Genomic DNA, 21,017 nt, shown 5'->3' with positions numbered 1-21,017 from the left:
TAGCTTTCTTCGAATTATCCTAGAATATTAGCTTTCTTCGAATTATCCTAGAGCTCTCTGACAAAATGATCTGTTTTTGCTCTTCATTTCTCTTCCTCTCTGAGTGTTCGTGAGCGTTAAAAATCTTTGTCTTCAATATCATAAATTCTTTTTCTGCTTATTCTAGTCTGTTACTGAGGGATTCTACTATATTTTTCAGATCTTTGAGGGCTGCAAATTCTTTTCTCAATGTGTCCAAATCTTTGGTGCTTTTGTCTTTAAATTCGTTGAATTCTTGAGTCAACTTTTAAGTTGCTCCTGGAATTTCTAATTCCAACTTTTCCTTCATTCTGTTAATCTTGTTTGCAATCCAAATCTGAATTTGATTTCTGACATCTCAGCCAACTGTTTATGAATGGGATCTTCAGTTGCGTCTGCCATATCTTTCCTTGGGGGGGGGGGTTGATTTACTCTGGTTATTCGTGTTACCAGAGTTTTTTTGCTGAGGACCCGTACTGTGCTACAGCCTTAGAAACTGGGGACCTGCTTGGTGTGGTAGGGCTAAGTGGCTCTGTCTTGTTTTCAGCTGGTCTCTGTCCTACCCTAGCGAGTCAGTTACTCTAGGTTGAAGTTTCAGCTATGGAGAATTACCAGCAATTAAGTCACCCCGCCTCCTACAGGCAACAATTGGAAATGGAATATCAAGCCACCTTACAACAACACAACCAGGGTACCACTTGGATAATCCCCAGGTGATTGTCACAGTTCAGGAGGTCCAAATCAATGGCTCACTCAGCACCTGTTTCAGGTGGGAGAGTTCAAAAGGTCTCCGGTAACTAGGGGTTACTGCAGGGGTCTGCTGACAACTCAAATATGACTTGCTCTGGTGCTCCGTGAGGTCAGGAGGTCCCACCCAGCAAACAGATTAGTCTGGGAAGGTTGATGCCTCCTTTCCCACCTTGCCCCTCTGTCACACCCAGTCACTGATAACCCCGCAGGGCTGTGATTCAGTTGCCTCCAATTAGCACATACTCCAGTTGCCTCCAATGAGCACATACTCCAGGGCTTTGCACCTGCCTGAATCACAGGGAGATCTATGTCTCCTCAGCCAGGCTGCTGCTCTGTGCCACTATCCGGCAGGGGAAGTAAGGCATGACAACCTTGGGTGCTTAATGAAGGCTGGGGCTGTTCACTTGGTTTCAGCCCCGCCCCTGATTCATTTTACTGACAGAACAGACACTGAGTTCATAGAACCTGCAACTCAGGCCCTGTCTCTGCCGCTGCCCGGTCTTGGCTGCAGTTTGTATTGGAGCAGCACGGTTAGCTGTCATTTCCAGCGTCTGCCTGCCCTCCTTTTCTCAGCTAATGATCCCCTGTGGGCTAGGTGCATCTTAGGCTCCGGAAAGCAGTCCTCTGGGTCAGCCCTGCCCTGGGAATCTGCCGGCTCTGTGCCTGTGTATTCTAGTCCCCGTGCTCTGCCCAGGCTGGTACTGCCTAAGGCAGACCCTTTACTCATGGGGCCTACATTTCTGTCCCAGATCTGTTCTGCCTGTGGCTGTCACCAGAGAAGATGCCTGGCCTCCTCTGCTTGCCCAGAGGGACAGGGTGTATGACTCCGGAATATCCAAGTGTGACCCCTATTGTTGCCACTGCAGCTGCTGTTCTGTGCCTCAGAGTACTGCTGCTCCTGTGTGATTGTCTTCTCAGCCGACTGTCCTTTCTTTACTTCCATGTTGCAGAATCAGCACTGACCAGCAGCAGTCCATGCCTTGTCCACACCTCTTGGGAAAATACCCCAAAATGGGCAGTGCCTGTGGCTCAGTGAGTAGGGCGCCGGCCCCATATGCTGAGGGTGGCGGGTTCAAACCCAGTCCAGGCCAAACTGCAACAAAAAAATAGCCGGGCGTTGTGGCGGGCACCTGTAGTCCCAGCTGCTTGGGAGGCTGAGGCAAAAGAATCGCGTAAGCCCAAGAGTTAGAGGTTGCTGTGAGCCGTGTGATGCCAGGGCACTCTACCCAAGGGCGGTACAGTGAGACTCTGTCTCTACAAAAAACCAAACCAAACAAAACAAAACAAAAAAGAAAAACAGAAAATACCCAAGAATCTGGACTCCTGGGGGTCAGGCTTCCAGACCTCAGAATGAGAGTAGAGGGGAATGTTGGGAATTGCAGGTAGAGAATATATATAGTTTTATGCCTGGCAGGAGAGCACCATGGCACCCTAGTAAGGGAAGTAGGTCCAGTTTTTGAGGGTCTCTCTCTCATGGGATATAATGGGAGGACTTTTGAACTCTGCTTGCTTGTTTGTATGGAGTACTGCCAGCCATTCTCATGGGGCAGGGGATTCCCATCCGCTTGGCGATGGATTTTGTACCTTTTGTTTGTATCCTTGGCGTCACAGCTTGCCTCAGCAGGGTTGATGTGTGTTTTTCAACGTTCTCTCTTGGCTCAGCTCTAATCCATCAGGTTACTTGGTAAACTTCTGTCCTTTAACTCTCCTGTACGGAAGCCTCTGTGGAAAGCTGGCTCCAGTCAGCCATCTTGCCTTCTCCCTCCCTGGTATACATTTCATCAGTGCTTTATAGTTCTCCTTGTCGAGATCTTTAACCTCCTTGGTTAAGTAAATTCCTATGTATTTTATTTTCTTTGTAGCTATTGTAAATGGTACTGAGTCTTCGATGTGACTCTGCTTAACTGTTAATAGTATGTAGAAATGCTACTGATTTGTGTACATTGATTTTCCCTGAGACTTTGCTGATTTTCTTTATCAATTCTAGGAGCCATTTGATAGAATCCTTAGGATTTTCTAAATATAAGATCATATCACCAGAGAACAAAGATAGTTAGACCTCCTCTTTCCTGATGTGGATATCCTTTATTTCTTTCTCTTGCCTGATTATTTAGGCTAGGACTTCTAGTGGTGACACTGGACACCCTTGCCTGGTTTCTGTTGTTAGGGGTAATGTTTTCAACTTTTCCCCACTCAGCATGATGTTGGCTGTGGGTTTATCATAAACGGCTTTATTATTTGGAGGTATGTTCCTTGTATTCATATTTTGTTAAGGGTTTTTATCATGAAAGGGTGCTGGGTTATTGAATGCTTTTTCTTCCTCTATTGAGATGATCATTTGGTCTTGGTTTTGCTTCTGTTTATGTGATGGATCATAATTTAGTGATTTGACTTACTAGGTTTGTTCAAAAGCCTTGTCTGAGATTCTTTGTTCTGCTTGTTCTAGCATGTTGCTTAAGCTTTGTGCTCTATTTTAAAATCCTCTCAATGACTCTTTCATTTCTTTAAGTTCTGTTGTATCTTTTGTTATACTGTCTAGCTCTTTAATGACTTTTTCATATTTTTCATTGATGTGCTAAAATAAATTTTTGGTTTCTTTGTGGTAGTTTTCAATTTTCTCTTCAATTCTATTCTTCTTATGCCATCCATATTCTGATTTCTATTTCTGACATTTGAGCAATTTCCTTTTGGTTGGCATCCATTGCTATTGATCCACCGTGATCCCTTGGGTTTGTGGGTTTGTTGAACTAACTTGCTTTTTCCTGTTGCCAGAGTTCTTTAGATGGTTCCAACTGGGTCCTGGTACAGTGTTGGCTCAAGGCTAGCAGGTCCCTGGTGGAATGTTGGACCTTGAGGGTGATTCCTTCAAGGTTGTTGGTAGGAGCTGTGGGGCAAGGCTACGTGTTCCAGAGGCAGCACAGGAGACTCAGGCACTAGACCATGGTTCCAGAGGTAGTGGTGGAGCCTTCAAGCTAGGACCTGCTGGGCATACCAGCTACGCTGGAACTCAGGGGCCTATCTACGTGCCTGGCAGCAAGCTGGAGCCTTGGAGCCAGGGCAGTGGGGCCAGGCCAGCCACATAGAAACTTCATGGACAGAGTTGTGAAAGCCTGGAGCTGGTGTAGGAGCCATCAAGCCAAGGTGTGGGGTTGGACAGCAGCATAGAAAGCGTGAGAGCAGATCTATAGGGCAGGAGGTAGCACAGGAACCGCCAGAGCTGTGTGGCGGCAGCAGAGTTTTAAACCGTTTTCTTTCTTCCTCAATTCCCATCCCCCTCCCCCCAAAATAGAGAAATCTAACCTAGAAGTGCTGTTGGACCTTGTGATTTGTGCATGGCCCAACTTCTTAATGCCATTGGTTAAGACATTTCATAAGACATTTCATGCCCAAAAATAGTAGTAAATAGCACTGATTTTTCTTAGAGTGCCCTTTCTGTTTCTTTTCCAGTGACCATCACATGTTTCAAGGATTTGTGAATAATTGCTCTTATTTTATCCCACTTGTTACTTTATTTTGTTGCGTGACTAATAACCTATATTTATACACTATTTGAGTATAAATCATAAACACTGTTTGAGTAAGTACTGTTTAAAATATATTTATAGTCCAAACATTTCTCAACACTTCAGTTGCCACAGTCCTGGTCCAAGAAAGTATCATCTGTTGCTTGGAATACCCTAGTAGTCTCCAGGTTGCTTTCCTATTTCTTTTCATGATTGTCTATAGTCCTTTCCCAATATAGAAGCTAGAAAATATTTTTACTACTTATATTTTATGTAAGTTACAAACAGAAAGTTGCAAAAATAGTACAAAGAGTTCCTGTCTACCCTTCACCCTAATGGTAACACTTTGCTTATAACCATATTTCAGTTATCAAAATGAAGAAATGACTATTGGTTCAATATTATTAATTCTACACTTTATTTAGATTTCACCACTTTTCCATTAATGTCCTTTTTTAAATTCCAGAATCGAAGATAGGATACTATGTGGCATTTACTTGTCATGTCTCCTCAGTCACCTCTAGCCTGTGAACAGTTACACAGTTTTTTCTTGTCTTTTATGGCCTTGACATTTGGGGAGTGTATTGATAAGTTATTTTGTAGAGTGTCTCTTATTTTGAGTTTGTGTGATATTTTCTCATATTTAGATTAGTGTTATGTATTCTTTTACAAGAATGCTATAAAACTTAATATACCTTTTTTAATGTATCAGATTGAGGTATAGGATATCAATGTGTTAGCTTTGATCACTTGGTTAAGGTGTTATCTCCCTTGTTTCTCCAATGCAAAATGGCTATTTTTTTACTTTATAATTATGTGATATTTTGGAGGGTGATGCTTTGAATCTGTGTGAATATCCTGTTTCTTAAACTTTTCCCCACGAATCTTAAAATCATCTAGCTAATGTAGAAAGGTAAGAAAAAGAAATAGAAGCCATGAAGATTAAAAAGGAAGAAATAAGCCAAGTGTGGTGGCCTATGCATCTAAACCCAGCACTTTGGGAGGCTGAGATAGGAGGATCACATGCGCCCAGAAGTTTGAGACCAACAAGACCCTGTCTCTAGAAAAAAAAAAAAAAAAATTAGTTGGATGTACATCTGTAGTCCCAGCTACTCAGGAGGTTGAGGCAGGAGAGTCCCTTGAGCCCAAGCAATCAAGGTTGCAATGAGCTATGATCACTCCACTATACTCCAGCTTTGGTGACAGAGCAGGACCTCTTCTTGAAAAAAAAAAAATTACCTAAATAAAAGGAATAAATAAATAAAAAGATTTCTTTCTTCAATTAATTAATTTTGTCACATAATACATTTATTTCCACTAGTTTCTAGGGAAATGGAAGGTAAAACCATTACACAATACCACTGTATATCTTTTAGAGTACCTACCAAAAATTGGGAGTAAAATCCACCTTAAAAAACCCTCACAATTCCAAATGTTAATCAGGATTCACAGAAACTACTCTTACATATGGTTGCTAGAAATGAAAACTGCTATGCCTACTCTGGAAAACAAGACGGTAGTTACTTTTAAAATTAAACATGTGACTTACTACGTATTCCAGCAATTGTACTCTTGAAAATTTACTCAAGAGAAATGAAAATTTATGTTCAGACAAAACTTGTGTGTGAATTTTATGGGAGCTACTAATAATTGCCCTGCACTGGAATCAGCAACAGCATTTTATTACTCAAAGATGATGAAACATTGTGAATGGTTAAACAAATCGTGGTACTACCATACAATGGAATACTACCCAATAATATAAAGAATTGAACTATTGTTTTTTATATCAACATTGATAAATCTTAAATAAATTTTACTAAAAATATTAAAGTAAGACCTAAAAAAAGAGCAAAACCAAAAAAGCTACAATGAGTCCTTGTTATACACGGAATAAAATCAAAGCCTTACAATATTTGTCCATATACCTGTGCTAGAGTATACATGTAAACACCATAGATTCCATGATTTTTGTCTGTTCATTTGTATTTTTTGACTGAAGAAAGTATGTATTAATAGTGGTGTTTACTGATGAAGAAACAATTTAAAGAAGTTAAGTTACTTGGTAAAATAGAAACAATTTGACTCCTACTAAATTGCTTCTCACTGTGACGTTTCATGCCTGTCTCTTTGGCTTAGCATAGTTTCAAAACTAGTCCGTGGTTCTATTTGACTTGTATATTATAATTACTTGGGGAACATTTAAAATTCTCACACTGGCCTTGCCCTCCCTAAGGCCAGATGCAGTCACCTCTGGGTGATTTTGCTACCAAGACAAAATCACCATAGGTCAATAAATGCATGTTGAATAGGTGAGTAAACAGAGTTCATAGCTCAGTGTATTTATTATTTGTTCACATGCTTCTGGTCTGCTATAGTGTATTGACTTTTCCTGGCCTTTTTTCTTCTATTCTTAATTTTCATTGCCTTATCCCTTGAAAGTTCTTACAGAGTCTCTTTTTTAATCATCCTCTCCTTTTCTCTAAATATTATTTCAGAATCTGTTAGAGCATTTCTTTGGACTTTGAGCTTTCTGGAATCTTCTTAGAAACTCATCTCTTTGATTTTTACCTAGAGTGGGATGGGTTTGTGTTGGAACCTGCTGGGGTTGAATGAACTTTCTGCTTGTTTTTATACTGGCTAAAGAGAAGTTTTAGTTGTAGATTTAAGATTTTTTTTTTTTTTTTTTTTTTGAGACAGAGCCTCAAGCTGTCACCCTGGGTAGAGGGCAGTGGTATCACAGCTCACAGCAACCTCCACCTCTTGGGCTCAAGCGATTCTCCTGCCTCCACCTCCCAAGTAGCTGGGCCTATAGGCGCCTGCCACGATGCCCGGCTGTTTTTTGGTTGCAGCTGTCATTGTTGTTTGGTGGGCCTGGGCTGGATTCGAACCCGCCAGCTCAGGTGTGTGTGGCTGGCACCTTAGCCGCTTGAGCCACAGGTGCGAGCCTAAGATTGTTATTCTTATCAATAGTTCAGATAATTGCAGAACAGTGAATTGAGTGTGTATGTGTATATATGTATATTATGTATGTATGTTATCTATCTAATTAGAGGAAAAATGAAAGCCAGTTATTTTAAGTCAACAACTAGAGTCCATAGCTAAAAATAATTGCCTTTTGTGGAAACAGACAGATAAGAAGTGGGTTATTATTTCTAAAGAACTTCATCTTCTGTAAAAGATTTTTGGGAGTAGTTTGTTAATTTCAGCACACCTGAGTTTTTGTTGCAGATTATTAATCTATGAATGGGGAAGTTGGGAGACAAAGATTTAAAGCTAGAATTACACAGCTATTCTCAATTAAAGGTTAATCAGAAATTGAGTATAGCTTTCTATAGTCAGGCTACATTTCTTTTGTGTGTGTGAGACAGTCTCACTATGTTGCCTTTGGTAGAGTGCCATGGCGTCACAGCTTACAGCAACTTCAAACTCTTGGGCTCAAGCGATTCTCTTGCCTCAGCCTCCCAAGCTGGGCTTGAACCTGCCAACTTCCGTGTATGTTGCTAGCGCCATAACCACTGTACTACAGGCGCGGAGGCAGGCTACATTTTTCTTTGTTTTGTTTTGTTTTTCATTAAATACTTTATAAGTGCTGTGCTTTACTAGTCAAAGAATATGAGTTCTTGCCCAGGTTTTCTTGTAAAGATTTAGATGCCCAAAATAAATTATTTTTGCCTCTTTGATAATCATTAATTGCTTCATAAAGCTTTCTATACATAGATTTATCTCAGAGTTAGAGAAATATTACTTAAGATTTTGATGAAAACAAAGGATGGAAGTGTCACTTCAAGCAACTTTTTCCTTCTTGTGGCTAGGAAAAAGTGAAAGAACAGACACATCTGGCAAATTTGTAGACAAGTCTTGTGAGGATAAATCTGAGGAGAATGGAACCATGACTGTTTCCTGGTGACTTTCAGGTTTATTGGTCACATTTGAAAAATGAAGCTTAGTGCAGTGTCTCACATCTGTAATGCCAGTACTTTGGGAGGCACAGGCAGGAGTATTGCTTAAGGCTAGGAGTTTAAGACCAGCCTGGGCAACATAGGGAGACTCGCATCTCTAGTAAAAGAAAAAGAAAATTAGCTGGGTATGGGAGCACATGCCTGTAGTCCTGACTTACTCAGGAAGTTGAGGTAGGGTGATCTCTTGTGCCCTGGAATTCAAGGCTGCAGTGAGTTATTATTGCACCACTGCATTCCAGCCTTGGTGACAGAGGGAGACCCTGGAGAGGGAAAGAGAAAGAAAGACTTGAAAATAACTGAAAGCCACAAAATAGCTTCCCAGTGTCATTATGCTTTCAACATAATTAATAATATTTAATGTACATTGAGAGTATTACTGATTTTTTTAGAGTTATCTTTGTTATTTTAAGCAAGTACCCCAGGTTATAGCTTTCTCAGATATTTTCTTTTTTCCCATCTTAGATATAAATCATTTTTCTTGTAGAACATTTTACTAAAGTGATCATGTAAATCAAAGAAAATGTGTTATGTATTAATCTAATCCACAATTCTGAAAACATTTGTAATTTTATTCTGTCAGAAAAGATAAGAACAAAACAACTGAAAGTCTCCAAATCCTTAGGAAAGACCTTTTAGAACCCACATAATAATTCTCTGTATTTGTTTATAGATAAAAATAACTGGAGTTCTTATTAAGATTAATAAACCATTACTTGCTTGGAACAGTACAACAAAACATAAGTTATTTCACTAAGAATAATGAAAAACAAAAATATAAAATAAAGTAAATCCAGGCTGTTCCTGAAAAATCCCTGTAGTGTATTTGTGATAAATATAGAATGTGGGAGGGAATGATTTGCTCCTCTTATTCAAAATGAGATAATAAAAGTAGTCTTTAGGCCAAAGGTTCAAATCTCTGAAAAATTAAATAAAAATCTAAAAATTAAGTGGTATAATTCAGTTAATGTATATGTATTTATAGTGTATGTATGCATACAAATATATACACACACAAATATAAATAGGGTAGTTATCAAAATACTAACAGTGATTATCCTTCAGTAAATAAGACAATAAGGTTTTTTTTGTCCTTTTTCTTGATTCATATTTTAAAGATTTCTACTGTACATATGTATTTGTATATTTAAAATAAAAAATCCATAATAACCAACCTTTAAAGATTTCTACTGTACATATGTATTTGTATATTTAAAATAAAAAACCCATAATAACCAACCCAAATTGGTTATTAATGTGCTGCTATCTCTCAGCCTACAGATAGGCTTGACAGATGTCTCACCCTGATATTCAGCTGGAGAGATCCAGGAGCTTTTTACACAGTAGTGTCTGTACAATGAAATTGCCCAAGAACTTAAATACCAATGCCTGGGTGTGACCCAGGAGAGTGGTTTAATTGGCCTGGGATTTAGCTTGACTAGTATAACTCTTTGAAGTTCTCTAGGTTATTATGGTATACAACCATGGTTGAGAATCACAATGTACAAAGATTGAGTAGCATTTATGTTATTTTTAAGCTTTTTTTTTAAGCTACATTTTAGTGTCTAGCCTTCCTCTGAATTAACTGGATAATAGATTCTTGTATTCTTTGCTTCTTAAATTTTCCTTCTTCTGTTCTATCTTCTATAAAGTCACTATAGTTAATTTTCTAAAGCATGAAATAATTATATTATTGCCCTGAATAAAAGCATTTAATTATTTGTTCTTCTCAGTTCAAATATAAGTTCCTTATTTGGCCCCAGCCTGTTTTTAGTTTTCTCTTGTTAGTCCAATGTTAGAGAGCTTGAACTCCATTTCTTGCATAGGTGTTTTTTATTTTCTGTATCGGCCTTGCATATGCTGTTTTTTGGTCATAGTTCAAGAATAGATTTAGAAACATTTATAGGAATAGAACAAAACTAGCATTTATTGAACATTAACCAAGAACTATGCAAAGTACTTTAAACAAAGTAGCTGTTACTATCCTCACAGCAGAAGAAATGGTCATTTTCTTTGATAAGGAAAGGTGATTAACTTGCTTAAAATCATATAGCTAGTGTAGGCAAATAAGTTATTTCAAACACTAAATTCATTTGTTTCCTTCCCCTCACCCACCTCACATTGTTTCAGTAGTAAATGCCCATATGATCATTATTATAACTTCTTTTCAAACTTAGTATGCATAAATATTTGATGTTCTCAGTCTTGTTTTATATTTTTTGTAGCCGAAAGAAACTTAATGATCTTAAAAGGTAGAATATTCATTGTTTCCATTGTTCTCTGGATAATCAGTTTTATTAGTTTGCTGTGACTGAGTATGAGTGAGTTGTGCTGTCTTATATATTTACATTTTAACTCTTTTTCTTAGATATGATAAGTACTGAGCAGTTACACTTTTCCTTTATTGCATTTTAACACTTTCTGCATTTTTTATTTGAGTAGTTTCATACATTTTTCATTATAGCACAAATTGGCTAAGTAAGATTTATACGTGATTAACATAGAAATTTAAGTGTACTCAATCACAAAATTAATTCCAAGCTCATTTCCTGCTCTTGTGAAAAATGGAAAATTAAAAACCTCATATATATAGATATGCAAGGTACAGCCTGGGAAACCATAGCAATCTCTGTGTGAGAAACTATAACAGTTTAACAAGAAGTTAATTTTGACAGTGTTAAAAATGTGAGATTTTTATGGCTTAATATTAAGATAAATTTGGCAAATTTAATGTAGATAATTTTCTTACGTATGCTTCCCAGGTTTTATTAGTGTTCTTAATTGTGTGATTGACTTTTCATGGTATTGCTTTGTAATTATTGCTTTACAATCTAGATATCTTTTCGTCCTTTAGAATGTGAACCATGTTGCAGAAGCATTCAAGAAGTGGCTGAAGGGGGAAGGGAGAAAGTGCCGCAACTGCCTGTCAGAAAAAACAGAACAAAACATGGGAAATACAACCACCAAATTCCGTAAAGCACTCATCAATGGTGATGAAAACTTGGCCTGCCAAATATATGAAAACAACCCTCAGCTAAAAGAATCCCTTGATCCAAACACATCTTATGGGGAACCCTACCAGCACAATACTCCATTACACTATGCTGCTAGACATGGAATGAATAGAATATTAGGGTAAGTATTACTGTAAACCAATTGGTAACAAATTGGTAAAAGGGAAAAAAAGAACTATAATCTTTGAAAATATATCCAGGCCTATGTGCATAATGAGGTATTGTAATAAGTTACTGTTCTAAAACTGGATATGCCTAAATTATTAGCTATGATTTTCTTTATTACAATTTAGTATGGTTTTCTTTATAATACCTAATTAGACCACAAATCTTTTAGAGACAGGGATCTTGCTGTGTAGTTCTGTTGCCGGTGTCAAATGGCTGGGCTAAAGCTCTCCTGCCTTAGCCTCCTAAATAGCTGGGATTACAGGTATGCGCCACTAAGCCCAGCCAGACTAAAAGTTTTAATACTGAGGTCAGTTCACATATTCTTGGTGGTATAAATATATTTTGATCCTCAATATGTTTCATAGCATGAATTCTTTATAATAGCATAGTATTTAACTTACACAGCATTTCAATTCTAGAAAAGTATTCATCAGCTATCAAAAGGTTACAGGAAATGGTGCCAAATACAAAATTCTAAGCTTTCATTAGCTATTTTAAGTTGAAAAACAAGTGCACTTGCCTTATATAGTCATGATCAGATTTGAGTTTCCTTTCCTTTAATGGGGTTCAGTTACTTGAAAAGACTTCTAAAAGCAAAACTTTTTTTTCTTGTTTTTTTTTTTTTAGAGACAGAGTCTCACTTTATGGCCCTTAGTAGAGTGCTGTGGCATCACAGCTCACAGCAACCTCCAGCTCTTGGGCTTGGGCTTAGGCCATTCTCTTACCTCAGCCTCCCGAGTAGCTAGGAGTACAGGTGCCTACCACAACGCCTGGCTATTTTTTTTGTTGTTGCAGTTTGGCCAGGGTTGGGTTTGAACCCACCACCCTCAGTATATGGGGCCGGCACCCTACTCACTGAGCCACAGGAGCCACCCATTTTTTTTTTGTTGTTGTTGTTAGAGACAGAGTCTCACTTTATCGCCCTCGGCAGAGTGCTGTGGCGTTACAGCTCACAGCAATCTCCATCTTCTGGGCTTAGGCAATTCTCTTGCCTCAGCCTCCTGGGTAGCTGGGACTACAGGTGCCCACCACAACACCCAGCCATTCTTTTGTTGCAGTTTGGCTGGGGCCGCGTTTGAACCTGCCACCCTCAGTATATGGGGCCAGTGCACTACTCACTGAGCCACAGGCGCCACCTGTGAAAGACATTTTCTTAAAACTGGAAGTATTAAGGAACTTTAAAAAATATTTCTTCAATAAGAATGCATTAGTGATATAGCAAATATATTTAGAATGAAGATTTCACCTAATTCCATGGGAATTACATTTGATATTTGCTAGCTTATAAAATAAAAGGAAGAGGGATATAGCAGTAGTTAAAAAACTGATTTTTTTTTACAAGTAGATTATGCAGGTATAGAAATCTGATGCTAGAAGAGAAAGAAAAACACTGCTTTGCTTATACTGTGAAATATGATTTTAAAATTAGTATTCAAAGCTCTTTAGAACTTGACCAAAATCTTAGCAGTCTTCTTTCTATTTCTTCAGTATACAAATTGTTCAAATTAAGCTACTCTTTTTGGTAGCCCTCAATATGCCATGATTTTTCAGTCTGCCACATCCTGCTGCTCTCTTGGCCTGGAGTTTCCTCAGCCCTTTTGTACTCCCCTCACTTCCTTCAAGGTTCTGTGCATGCCACATCTATCTTAGATTGACACAACCCAAATTTTAACTTTTGTAGCTCTTTTTCATTTGTTTGCCTTACTCATACATACTTCATTGTATTTTACAATTTTGTGTATCTTCTCCCTGTCTCCCTCTATTGTAAATTTATTTTAGGTATCTCCTTTTTCACTTCTGGCATCTAGCATAGTTTCTTAGAGTAAGTAGAAGTTTTACAAAATCATTACATAAGGAAAATTTTTTTTTTCTTTTTGAGACAGAGTTTTACTTTGTCACCCTCGGTAGAGTGCCATGCTCAAAGCAACCTCAAACTCTTGGGCTTACGTGATCCTCTTGCCTTAGCCTCCCGAGTAGCTGGTACTATACATTAGGAAATATTTTTAAAGTCAGGGTTTGTGAATGAGAAAAATTCCATAAAGAATGTAGGTGATTGAGCCCTATGACTTATCAAGCATACTGTGAATTCTATGTGTATTTGTTACCTCATTTTTTGCATTTATCTTTTATTTTCATTTATCTAAAAATACATACTTAGAAGCCATCTCCAGCTTCGCTTGTTTGAAATTCTGTCTTCCATTTCAAAATTGCGTCTTCCCTATGTTAATGACACCAGCATATTGCACTGATAATAGTGGTAAGTATTTCTTGATGGCTCACTGTTTTCTATTAATAGGGCTCCACATGTATTATCTTCCTCCTTAAAGTAGTATGAAGTAGTTTATTATTTATATGAGAAAACTGGAGCACAGTAAGGTTAAACAATTCATCAGAACTCTCACAGTGGTAAAGCTTGTTGCCCACGTAGATGACAGTAGGCTTTGGGCTTTAACCACAACTTCTAATCCCTATTGTCATGTCAACCTCTGTTTCAGAACTGCCTCAGCAATTTATTAGCAAGGCAAGTTACTTAGTCACTGTGGACTTCAGTTTCCTTATCTGTAAAATGGACATTTATTTCACAGAACTTACAGGATAACTAATCAATGTGTTATATATTTATTATGCTGCCTAACATGCAGTATACAGAGAATGCAAAAAATGTATGAGAGGAAAAAACGGTATTAAATCTGTAATACTCAATGTATAGCAATAATAAAAGATGAATACATGTTTTCAGAACAAGCATAACAAAGAAGACATTTGACTTCTGCAGTTACAACAGATGCTCAAAGTAGTTGCCATCAGCATTCAGACACTTCTGATTACAGTGAACTACTGCGTGAGCAATGTCAACCAAAGTGTCCATTTGTATCACTGAGCCTGCTGTTTAATTTCTTCCTGAAGTACCACCAGTGTAGTCAGTTTTCTGTGGTACACCACATCCTTTAACATCCCCCATGAGTAAAAGTAAAGGGTGCTAAGTCAGAAAAGTGTGAGGGAAACTTAACTGCACCTCTTTATCCTATCCGTTGTACTAGAAAATTCTTATTGAGGTGAGCTCTGATATCTTAGTGCATGTTATAATCATGAGATGAAAACGTTACATTTTGCTGTTTGAAGAATGCTTTGTTATGCTTGTTCTGCTAACTCCTGTCTCGCATGCCCATTGTTTGATACACTTCTATGGTGAATGTGTATTCTTTTCCGATACCACAGCAGAAGAAGCAGGACTTGTTGCTGTGCGAGGCCTTCTGCACAATCTTCCCTTATGGACGTCACACACAGTACCATGCATCTCAAACTTACATGAACGCACACATTTGTTAGGCATGTGGAGGTTCTGTTGTATACTCATTCCTCCATTGTTGTAGTACTTCACGGTGTTCTCCAAATGTCAAATACCACTTCAGAGTGGTCTTGTGCTCCTTAATGGCAACCATGCTTCTGCCATTTTCTTTGTCCTGACTGTGGCATGGTGACACTGCCATTCATTCGATTAACTCTGTCATATAGTAATTCATTTCAACTTCGAAAAGTAGTACATAGATAATGGCTTAAAATGAGTATACATTTTTTTGGTATCCTTGGTAATTCAGTCATGTTTATTATGTCTATCTCTATGATCCTAAATGTCTTCAGTCATCCTTGACTTAGTCTTCTCCTTTTCCTAACCTGGTACTAAGTTTGCTAAGTTTTACTCCTAGATTTAGTTCTTTCCATTCCCATTGCCTCAAGCTTAGTTTAGTCTTAACCCCTGTCCCTAATACTTAAAGTATTTGGCTCCTGAATGGGTTTTTTGCAATTATGCTCCTTTTATAATCTCATGTAAAGATTAATTTTCCTAAAGTATAGCCTTTTAATGGTCTATCTTGATTAAGTTATAACACTGCCTTATTGTCTTCATTATTCTCTTTGGCTTTGCAAATTCTCTTCTGCCTTCATTTGACACAGGTAGCCTAATCTTTCATTACTCTCTAATGTAATCTTTATCATTTAAATTTGTTTATTTGTTAAATAGGGAATCTTTTCCCCATTGAACGTTTTTAATTGGCTTTTCAAAGATCAAATAACGGTAAGTAGCTAAGTTCATCTCTTGGTTCTCTATTCTGTTCCATACATGTAACTCTCTGTTTTTGTGCCCGTACCATGCTGTTTTGATCATTATTGATTGATAATATAGTCTGAGGTCTGGTAGTATGATTCCTCCTGCTTTGTTTTTATTTCTGAGTAATGTCTTAGCTATTTGAGGTTTTTTCTGATTCCATATAAAACGAAGTATTTTTTTTTTTGAGATCTTTAAAGTCTGACAGTGGAGCCTTAAAAGGGATTGCATTAAAATTGTATATTGCTTTGGGTAGTATGAACATTTTAACAATGTTGATTCTTCCCAGCCATGAGCATGGTATGTTTTTCCATTTCTTAACATTTTCAGCTATTTCTTTTCTTAGAATTTCATAGTTCTCGTTATAGAGATCTTTCACGTCCTTTGTTAGGTGAACTCCCACATATTTCATCTTCTTTGGCACGACCGTGTACAGAAAAGAGTTCTTGACTGTTTTTTCAACTTGACTATTGTTGGTATATATAAAGGCTATAGATTTATGAGTGTTGATTTTGTAACCTGAGACGCTGCTGTATTCCTTGTTCACTTCTAAGAGTTTTGTAGTAGAATCCCTGGTGTTTTCCAGATATAAAATCATATCATCTGCGAAGAGTGTAAGTTTGATCTCTTCTGACTCTGTATGGATACCCTTGATCACCTTTTCTTCCTAATTGCGATGGCTAAGACTTCCATTACAGTGTTAAAAAGGAGTGGAGACAATAGGCAGCCTTGCCTGGTTCTTGATCTGAGTGGAAATGATTTCAATTTAACTCCATTTAATACGATATTGGCTGTGGATTTGCTGTAGATGGCCTCTATCAGTTAAGAAATGTTCCTTCTATACCCATTTTCTTAAGTGTTGCTAATCATGAATGGATGCTGGACATTATCAAAAGCTTTTTCTGCATCGATTGAGAGAATCATATGGTCTTTGTTTTTTAATTTGTTTATGTGATGAATTATATTTATAAATTTGTATATATTGAACCAGCCTGAGACCCTGGGATAAAACCCACTTGGTCATGGTGTATAATTTGTTTGATGTGTTGCTGGATTCTGTTTGCTAGGGTCTTGTTGAATATTTTTCTATCAATATATGTTAGTGATACTGGTCTATAATTTTCTTTTCTTGTTGGGTCTTTCTCTGGTTTGGGGATCAAGGTGATGTTTGCTTTGTAGAATGTGTTGGGTAATATTCCTTCTTTTTCTATATTTTGGAAGAGGTTTAGTAGTATAGGTACTAGTTCTTCTTTAAAGGTTTGGTAGAATTCTGATGTAAAGCCATTTGGTCCTGGGCTTTTCTTTTTAGGGAGATTTTGTGTAGTTGATGCTATTTCAGAACTTGATATAGGCCTAGTCAACATTTCCACTTGATTCTGGCTAAGTCTTGGAAGGTGGTGTGTTTCCTAGTATTGGTCAATTTCCTTCAGATTTTCATATTTCTGAGAATAAAGTTTCTTATAATATTAAGGATTTTTTGAATTTCTGAGGAGTCTGTTGTTATTTGGACTTTATTATTTCTGATTGATGAAATTAGAGATTTTACTTTTTTTCCTGGTTAGGTTAGCCAAAGGTTTATCTATTTTATTGACCTTTTCACAAAACCAACTTTTTAATTTATTGGTCTGTTGTATAATCCTTTTATTTTCAATTTCATTTAATTCTGCTCTAATTTTGGTTATTTGTTTTCTTCTGCTGGGTTTGGGATTGGAATATTCTTTCTTTTCCAGTTGCTTGAGATGTCCTATTAAGTTGTTAACTTCCTCTCTTTCCATTCTCTTGAGGAAGGCTTGCAATGCTATAAATTTCCCTCTTAGGCCTGTCTTCGCGGTATCCCAGAAGTTCTGATAATTCGTGTCTTCATTATCATTTTGTTCCAAAAATTTGGTAATTTTCTTCTTAATCTTGTCTCTGACCCAGTTATCATTCAGCATTAGGTTATTTAGCTTTCATGTTTTTGTATGAGTATGCAGATTCCTGTTGTTTCTGAGTTCAACTTTTATTCCATCGTGGCCTGAGAAGATGCAAGGAATAATTTCTCTTCTTTTAAATTTGCTGAGGTCAGACGAGTGACCTAAGATGTGATCGATTTGGGGGTATGTTCCATGGGCTGATGAGAAGAATGTGTATTCAGTTTTGTTAGGAAGAAAATGTTCTGTAGATGTCTGTTAAATCCAAATATTGAATGGTTAGGTTTAAATCTAAAATTTCTTTGCTTAGCTTCTTATTGCAGGATCTATCCAACAGTGCTAAAGGAGTGTTATAGTCTCTGACTATTGTGGAGCTAGAGGAAATCAAGTTGCTCATATCTGTTAGAGTCTCTCTTATAAAATGAGGTGCATTCTGGTTGGGTGTATAAATATTAATAATTGAAATCTCATCATATTGAGTATTAACCTTAACAAGTATGAAGTGACCATCCTTATCTTTCCTAACTTGTGTTGGTTTAAAGCCTATTGTATCTGTGAATAAAATTGTAATACCTGCTTTTTTCTGATTTCTGTTTGCCTGAAATATAGATGACCATCCCTTCACACTCAGTCTATATTTATCTTTTAAGGTAAGAAGAGATTCTTGGATGCAGCAGATATCTGGCCTGAGTTTTTGTATCCCTTCAGCCAACCTGTGCCTCTTTAGAGGACAATTTAAGTCATTCACATTAATGGAGAATATTAATAAGCCTGGTAGAATTTGGGGGGTATCAAGTTTTTTGAAAGCCCAGTGGACACTTTTAATCCTTTTGCCACTGTGGAATTTGAAATTTTGGGGGTTTTTTTTGCAGTTTTTGGCCGGGGCTGGGTTTGAACTCGCTACCTCCGGCATATGGGGCCAGTGCCCTACTCCTTTGAGCCACAGTCGCCACCCTGGAAGTTGGAATTTGATCAAAACTTTCTGAGTGAGTTTACCTTTGTGGTGGAGGATTGCACTGATTATTATGGAGGATAGGTCTGAGAATATCCTGTAGAACTGGTTTAGTTCTGGCAAATTTCTTCGAACATGTGAATATCATTAAAGTATTTAATTTCTCCATCATCAATGAAACTCAGTTTAGCTGGATACAGGATCCTGAGTTGAAGGTTATTTTGTTATAGGAGATTATAAGTCCATGACTACCCTCTTCTAGCTTGAAAAGTTTCAGCCGAGAGATCTGCAGTCATTCTAATATTCTCTTCTTCGTAAGTTATGGTTTTCTTACGTCTGGCTGCTTTCAGAATTTTCTCCTTCATATTAACTTTTGTGATAATTATGATATGTCTGGGAGTTGTTTTATTCCACGTTGAGTCATGCTGGGGTTCTGAAACTATCTGCATTTCAAATCTCTTGGCATGTCTGGAAAGTTCTCCTTCATAATCTCATGAAAAAGGGCCTCTGTGCTTTGCGAAGCAACTTTGTCACCTTCAGGGATTTCTATAAGGCGAGTATTAGTTTTCTTCTAATTATCCCAAAGCTCTCTGAGAGAGTGATCTGTTTTTGCTCTCCATTTCTCTTCCTCTTTGAGTGCTTGGGAGCATTCAAAAGCTTTGTCTTCAGTATCAGAAATCCTTTCTTCTGCTTGCTTCATTCTGTTATTGAGATTCTACTGTATTTCTCAGATGTGTGAGGGTTGCAAATTTTTGTCTCAGTTTGTCAAAATCTTTGGTGATTTTGTCTTTGAATTCATTGAATTCTTGAGACAACTTTTGAATTGCTCCTTGAATTTCTAATTCCAACTTTACCTCCATGCTGTTAATCTTATTTGCAGTCCAAACTCTGAATTCTATTTCTGACATCTCAGCCATTTGTCTATAAATAGGATATTCAGTTGTATCAGCTATATCATTCCTTGGGGGAGTTGATCTACTCTCATTATTCATGTTACTGGAGTTTTCTGCTGATTTTGCCCCATGATTATTTTATACCATTTGGCTAGATTAGCAGATAAGGTGGAGTTGGGTTTGGGGGTTCCTGAAGTAGTGATTAACCAGCCCTTTGCCTAAGAACTATGACTGGTGTTTGTACCTTTTCCCCTAGAGCTTTGCAAAGGACCCGTGCAGTGCTATGGCCTGAGACCTAGGGACTTACTTGGTGTGGTGGGGCTAAGTGGCTCTCTCTTGTTTTCAGCTGGTCTCTGTCCTATCCTAGTGAATTAGTTACTTTGGGTTGAAGTCTCAGCTGTGGAGAAATACCAGCCATTAAGTCACCCCGCCCGCCGCGGGCAACAACTGAAAAGGGAAAATCAAACCTTCCCACAACCATACACCCAGGGTACCACTTTGGATAGTCCTTGGGTGATTGGTCTAGTCCAAGAGATCCAAATCAATTGTTCCAGTCAGCACCCGGTCTCAAGTGAGGAAGTTCAAAAGGTCTCTGGCAACTAGATATCAGGGGTCTGTTGGCAGCTCCAGTATCTCATTCTGGTGCTCCGTGGAGTCAGAAGGACCCCCACATCAAATGAGTTTGTCTGGGAAGGTTGATGCCTCCTTTCCCACCTTGCACCTCTATCACACCCAGTCACTGGTAACCCTGCAGGGTTATGACCCAGTTCCCTCCAAGGAGCAGGTACTCCAGGGGTTTGAATCTGCCTGAGTCACAGAGAGATCTTATGCCTCCTCAGCCAGGCTTCTGCACTCTGCCACCATCTGGCAGGGGAAACTGAGGCCTGACAACCTCAGGTGGCTAATGGGAGCTGTGGGGGTTCACTCAGTTCCAGCCCCACCCATGATTGATGTTGCTGACACTTATATTTGCACAGAATTTGTGATTCTGTCCTGGCTATATTCCCCTGTGAAGCAGGCGATGTTAGAGTTCACAGAAACCGTGACTCAGGTCCGTTCTGTGCTGCTGCCCAGAGCTGGTATTTCTGTTTCCCCTACAGTCTGTGATGGGGTGGGTGCGGTTAGAGGTTACACTCAGCTTTCGATTTCCCTCCTGCCTTTGTCTCAGCTATGATCCCCTGAAGGCCGGGTGTTTCTTAGGCTCACTAAAGCAGTCCTGGCTCAGCTCCACCCCGAGAGTATGCCATCTCTGTGCATTCGTCTTTAATTCTCCCTCCTACTATGCTCCGCCCAGGCCAGTCCTGCTTCAGGCATACCGTTTGTTCACAGGGCCTGCGTTATTGTCCCAGATCTATTCCGCCAGTTTCTGCCACTGGAGAAGATGCCTGGCTTTCTCTGGTTGCCCAGAGAGAAAAGGAGTGTCCTTCCCAAATATCCCCAGGTGTGTGAGCCCTATTGTTCCCGCTGCTGCCGCTGCTGCTCTGTGCCAGGGTCAGGTGGGGGGGAGCACCACCTCTCCCTTTCCGGAATGGTTCCTTTAGTCCACTGTTTTCTCCTTACCCCTGTCCTGCAGAATCATCACAAACCTGCAACAGCCCATGCCCCTTCCACACCTCTTGAGAAAATGCCCAAGAATCTGGACTACATGTGGGACAGGCTTCCAGACCTCAGGGTGAGAGTGGAGGGGAGTGCTGGGACTTCAGAATTGCAGGTAGAGAATATATACAGTTTTATGCCTGGCAGGA

The 21,017-nt window shown here is 38.6% G+C and overlaps 1 protein-coding gene across 4 annotated transcripts in view; it reads left to right on the top strand.

The window, feature by feature from the left end:
* The window catches only part of ANKIB1 (ankyrin repeat and IBR domain containing 1), a 192,321-nt gene that overhangs the window by 49,795 nt on the left and 121,509 nt on the right, over positions 1-21,017 (top strand). For all 4 annotated transcript variants that reach the window (XM_053608658.1, XM_053608655.1, XM_053608656.1 and 1 more), the window contains one exon: positions 11,085-11,365. In XM_053608658.1, coding sequence (XP_053464633.1) covers positions 11,178-11,365 — 188 coding nt within the window. In that variant the 5' untranslated portion in view covers positions 11,085-11,177. The remainder of the gene's footprint in view (positions 1-11,084; positions 11,366-21,017) is intronic.

The sequence above is a fragment of the Nycticebus coucang genome, chromosome 11 (genome assembly GCF_027406575.1).
Source record: "Nycticebus coucang isolate mNycCou1 chromosome 11, mNycCou1.pri, whole genome shotgun sequence".
Classification (NCBI taxonomy): Eukaryota; Metazoa; Chordata; class Mammalia; order Primates; family Lorisidae; genus Nycticebus; species Nycticebus coucang.
Note: the sequence above shows the minus strand (reverse complement) of the source record. Positions and strands in the feature narration are given on the sequence as shown.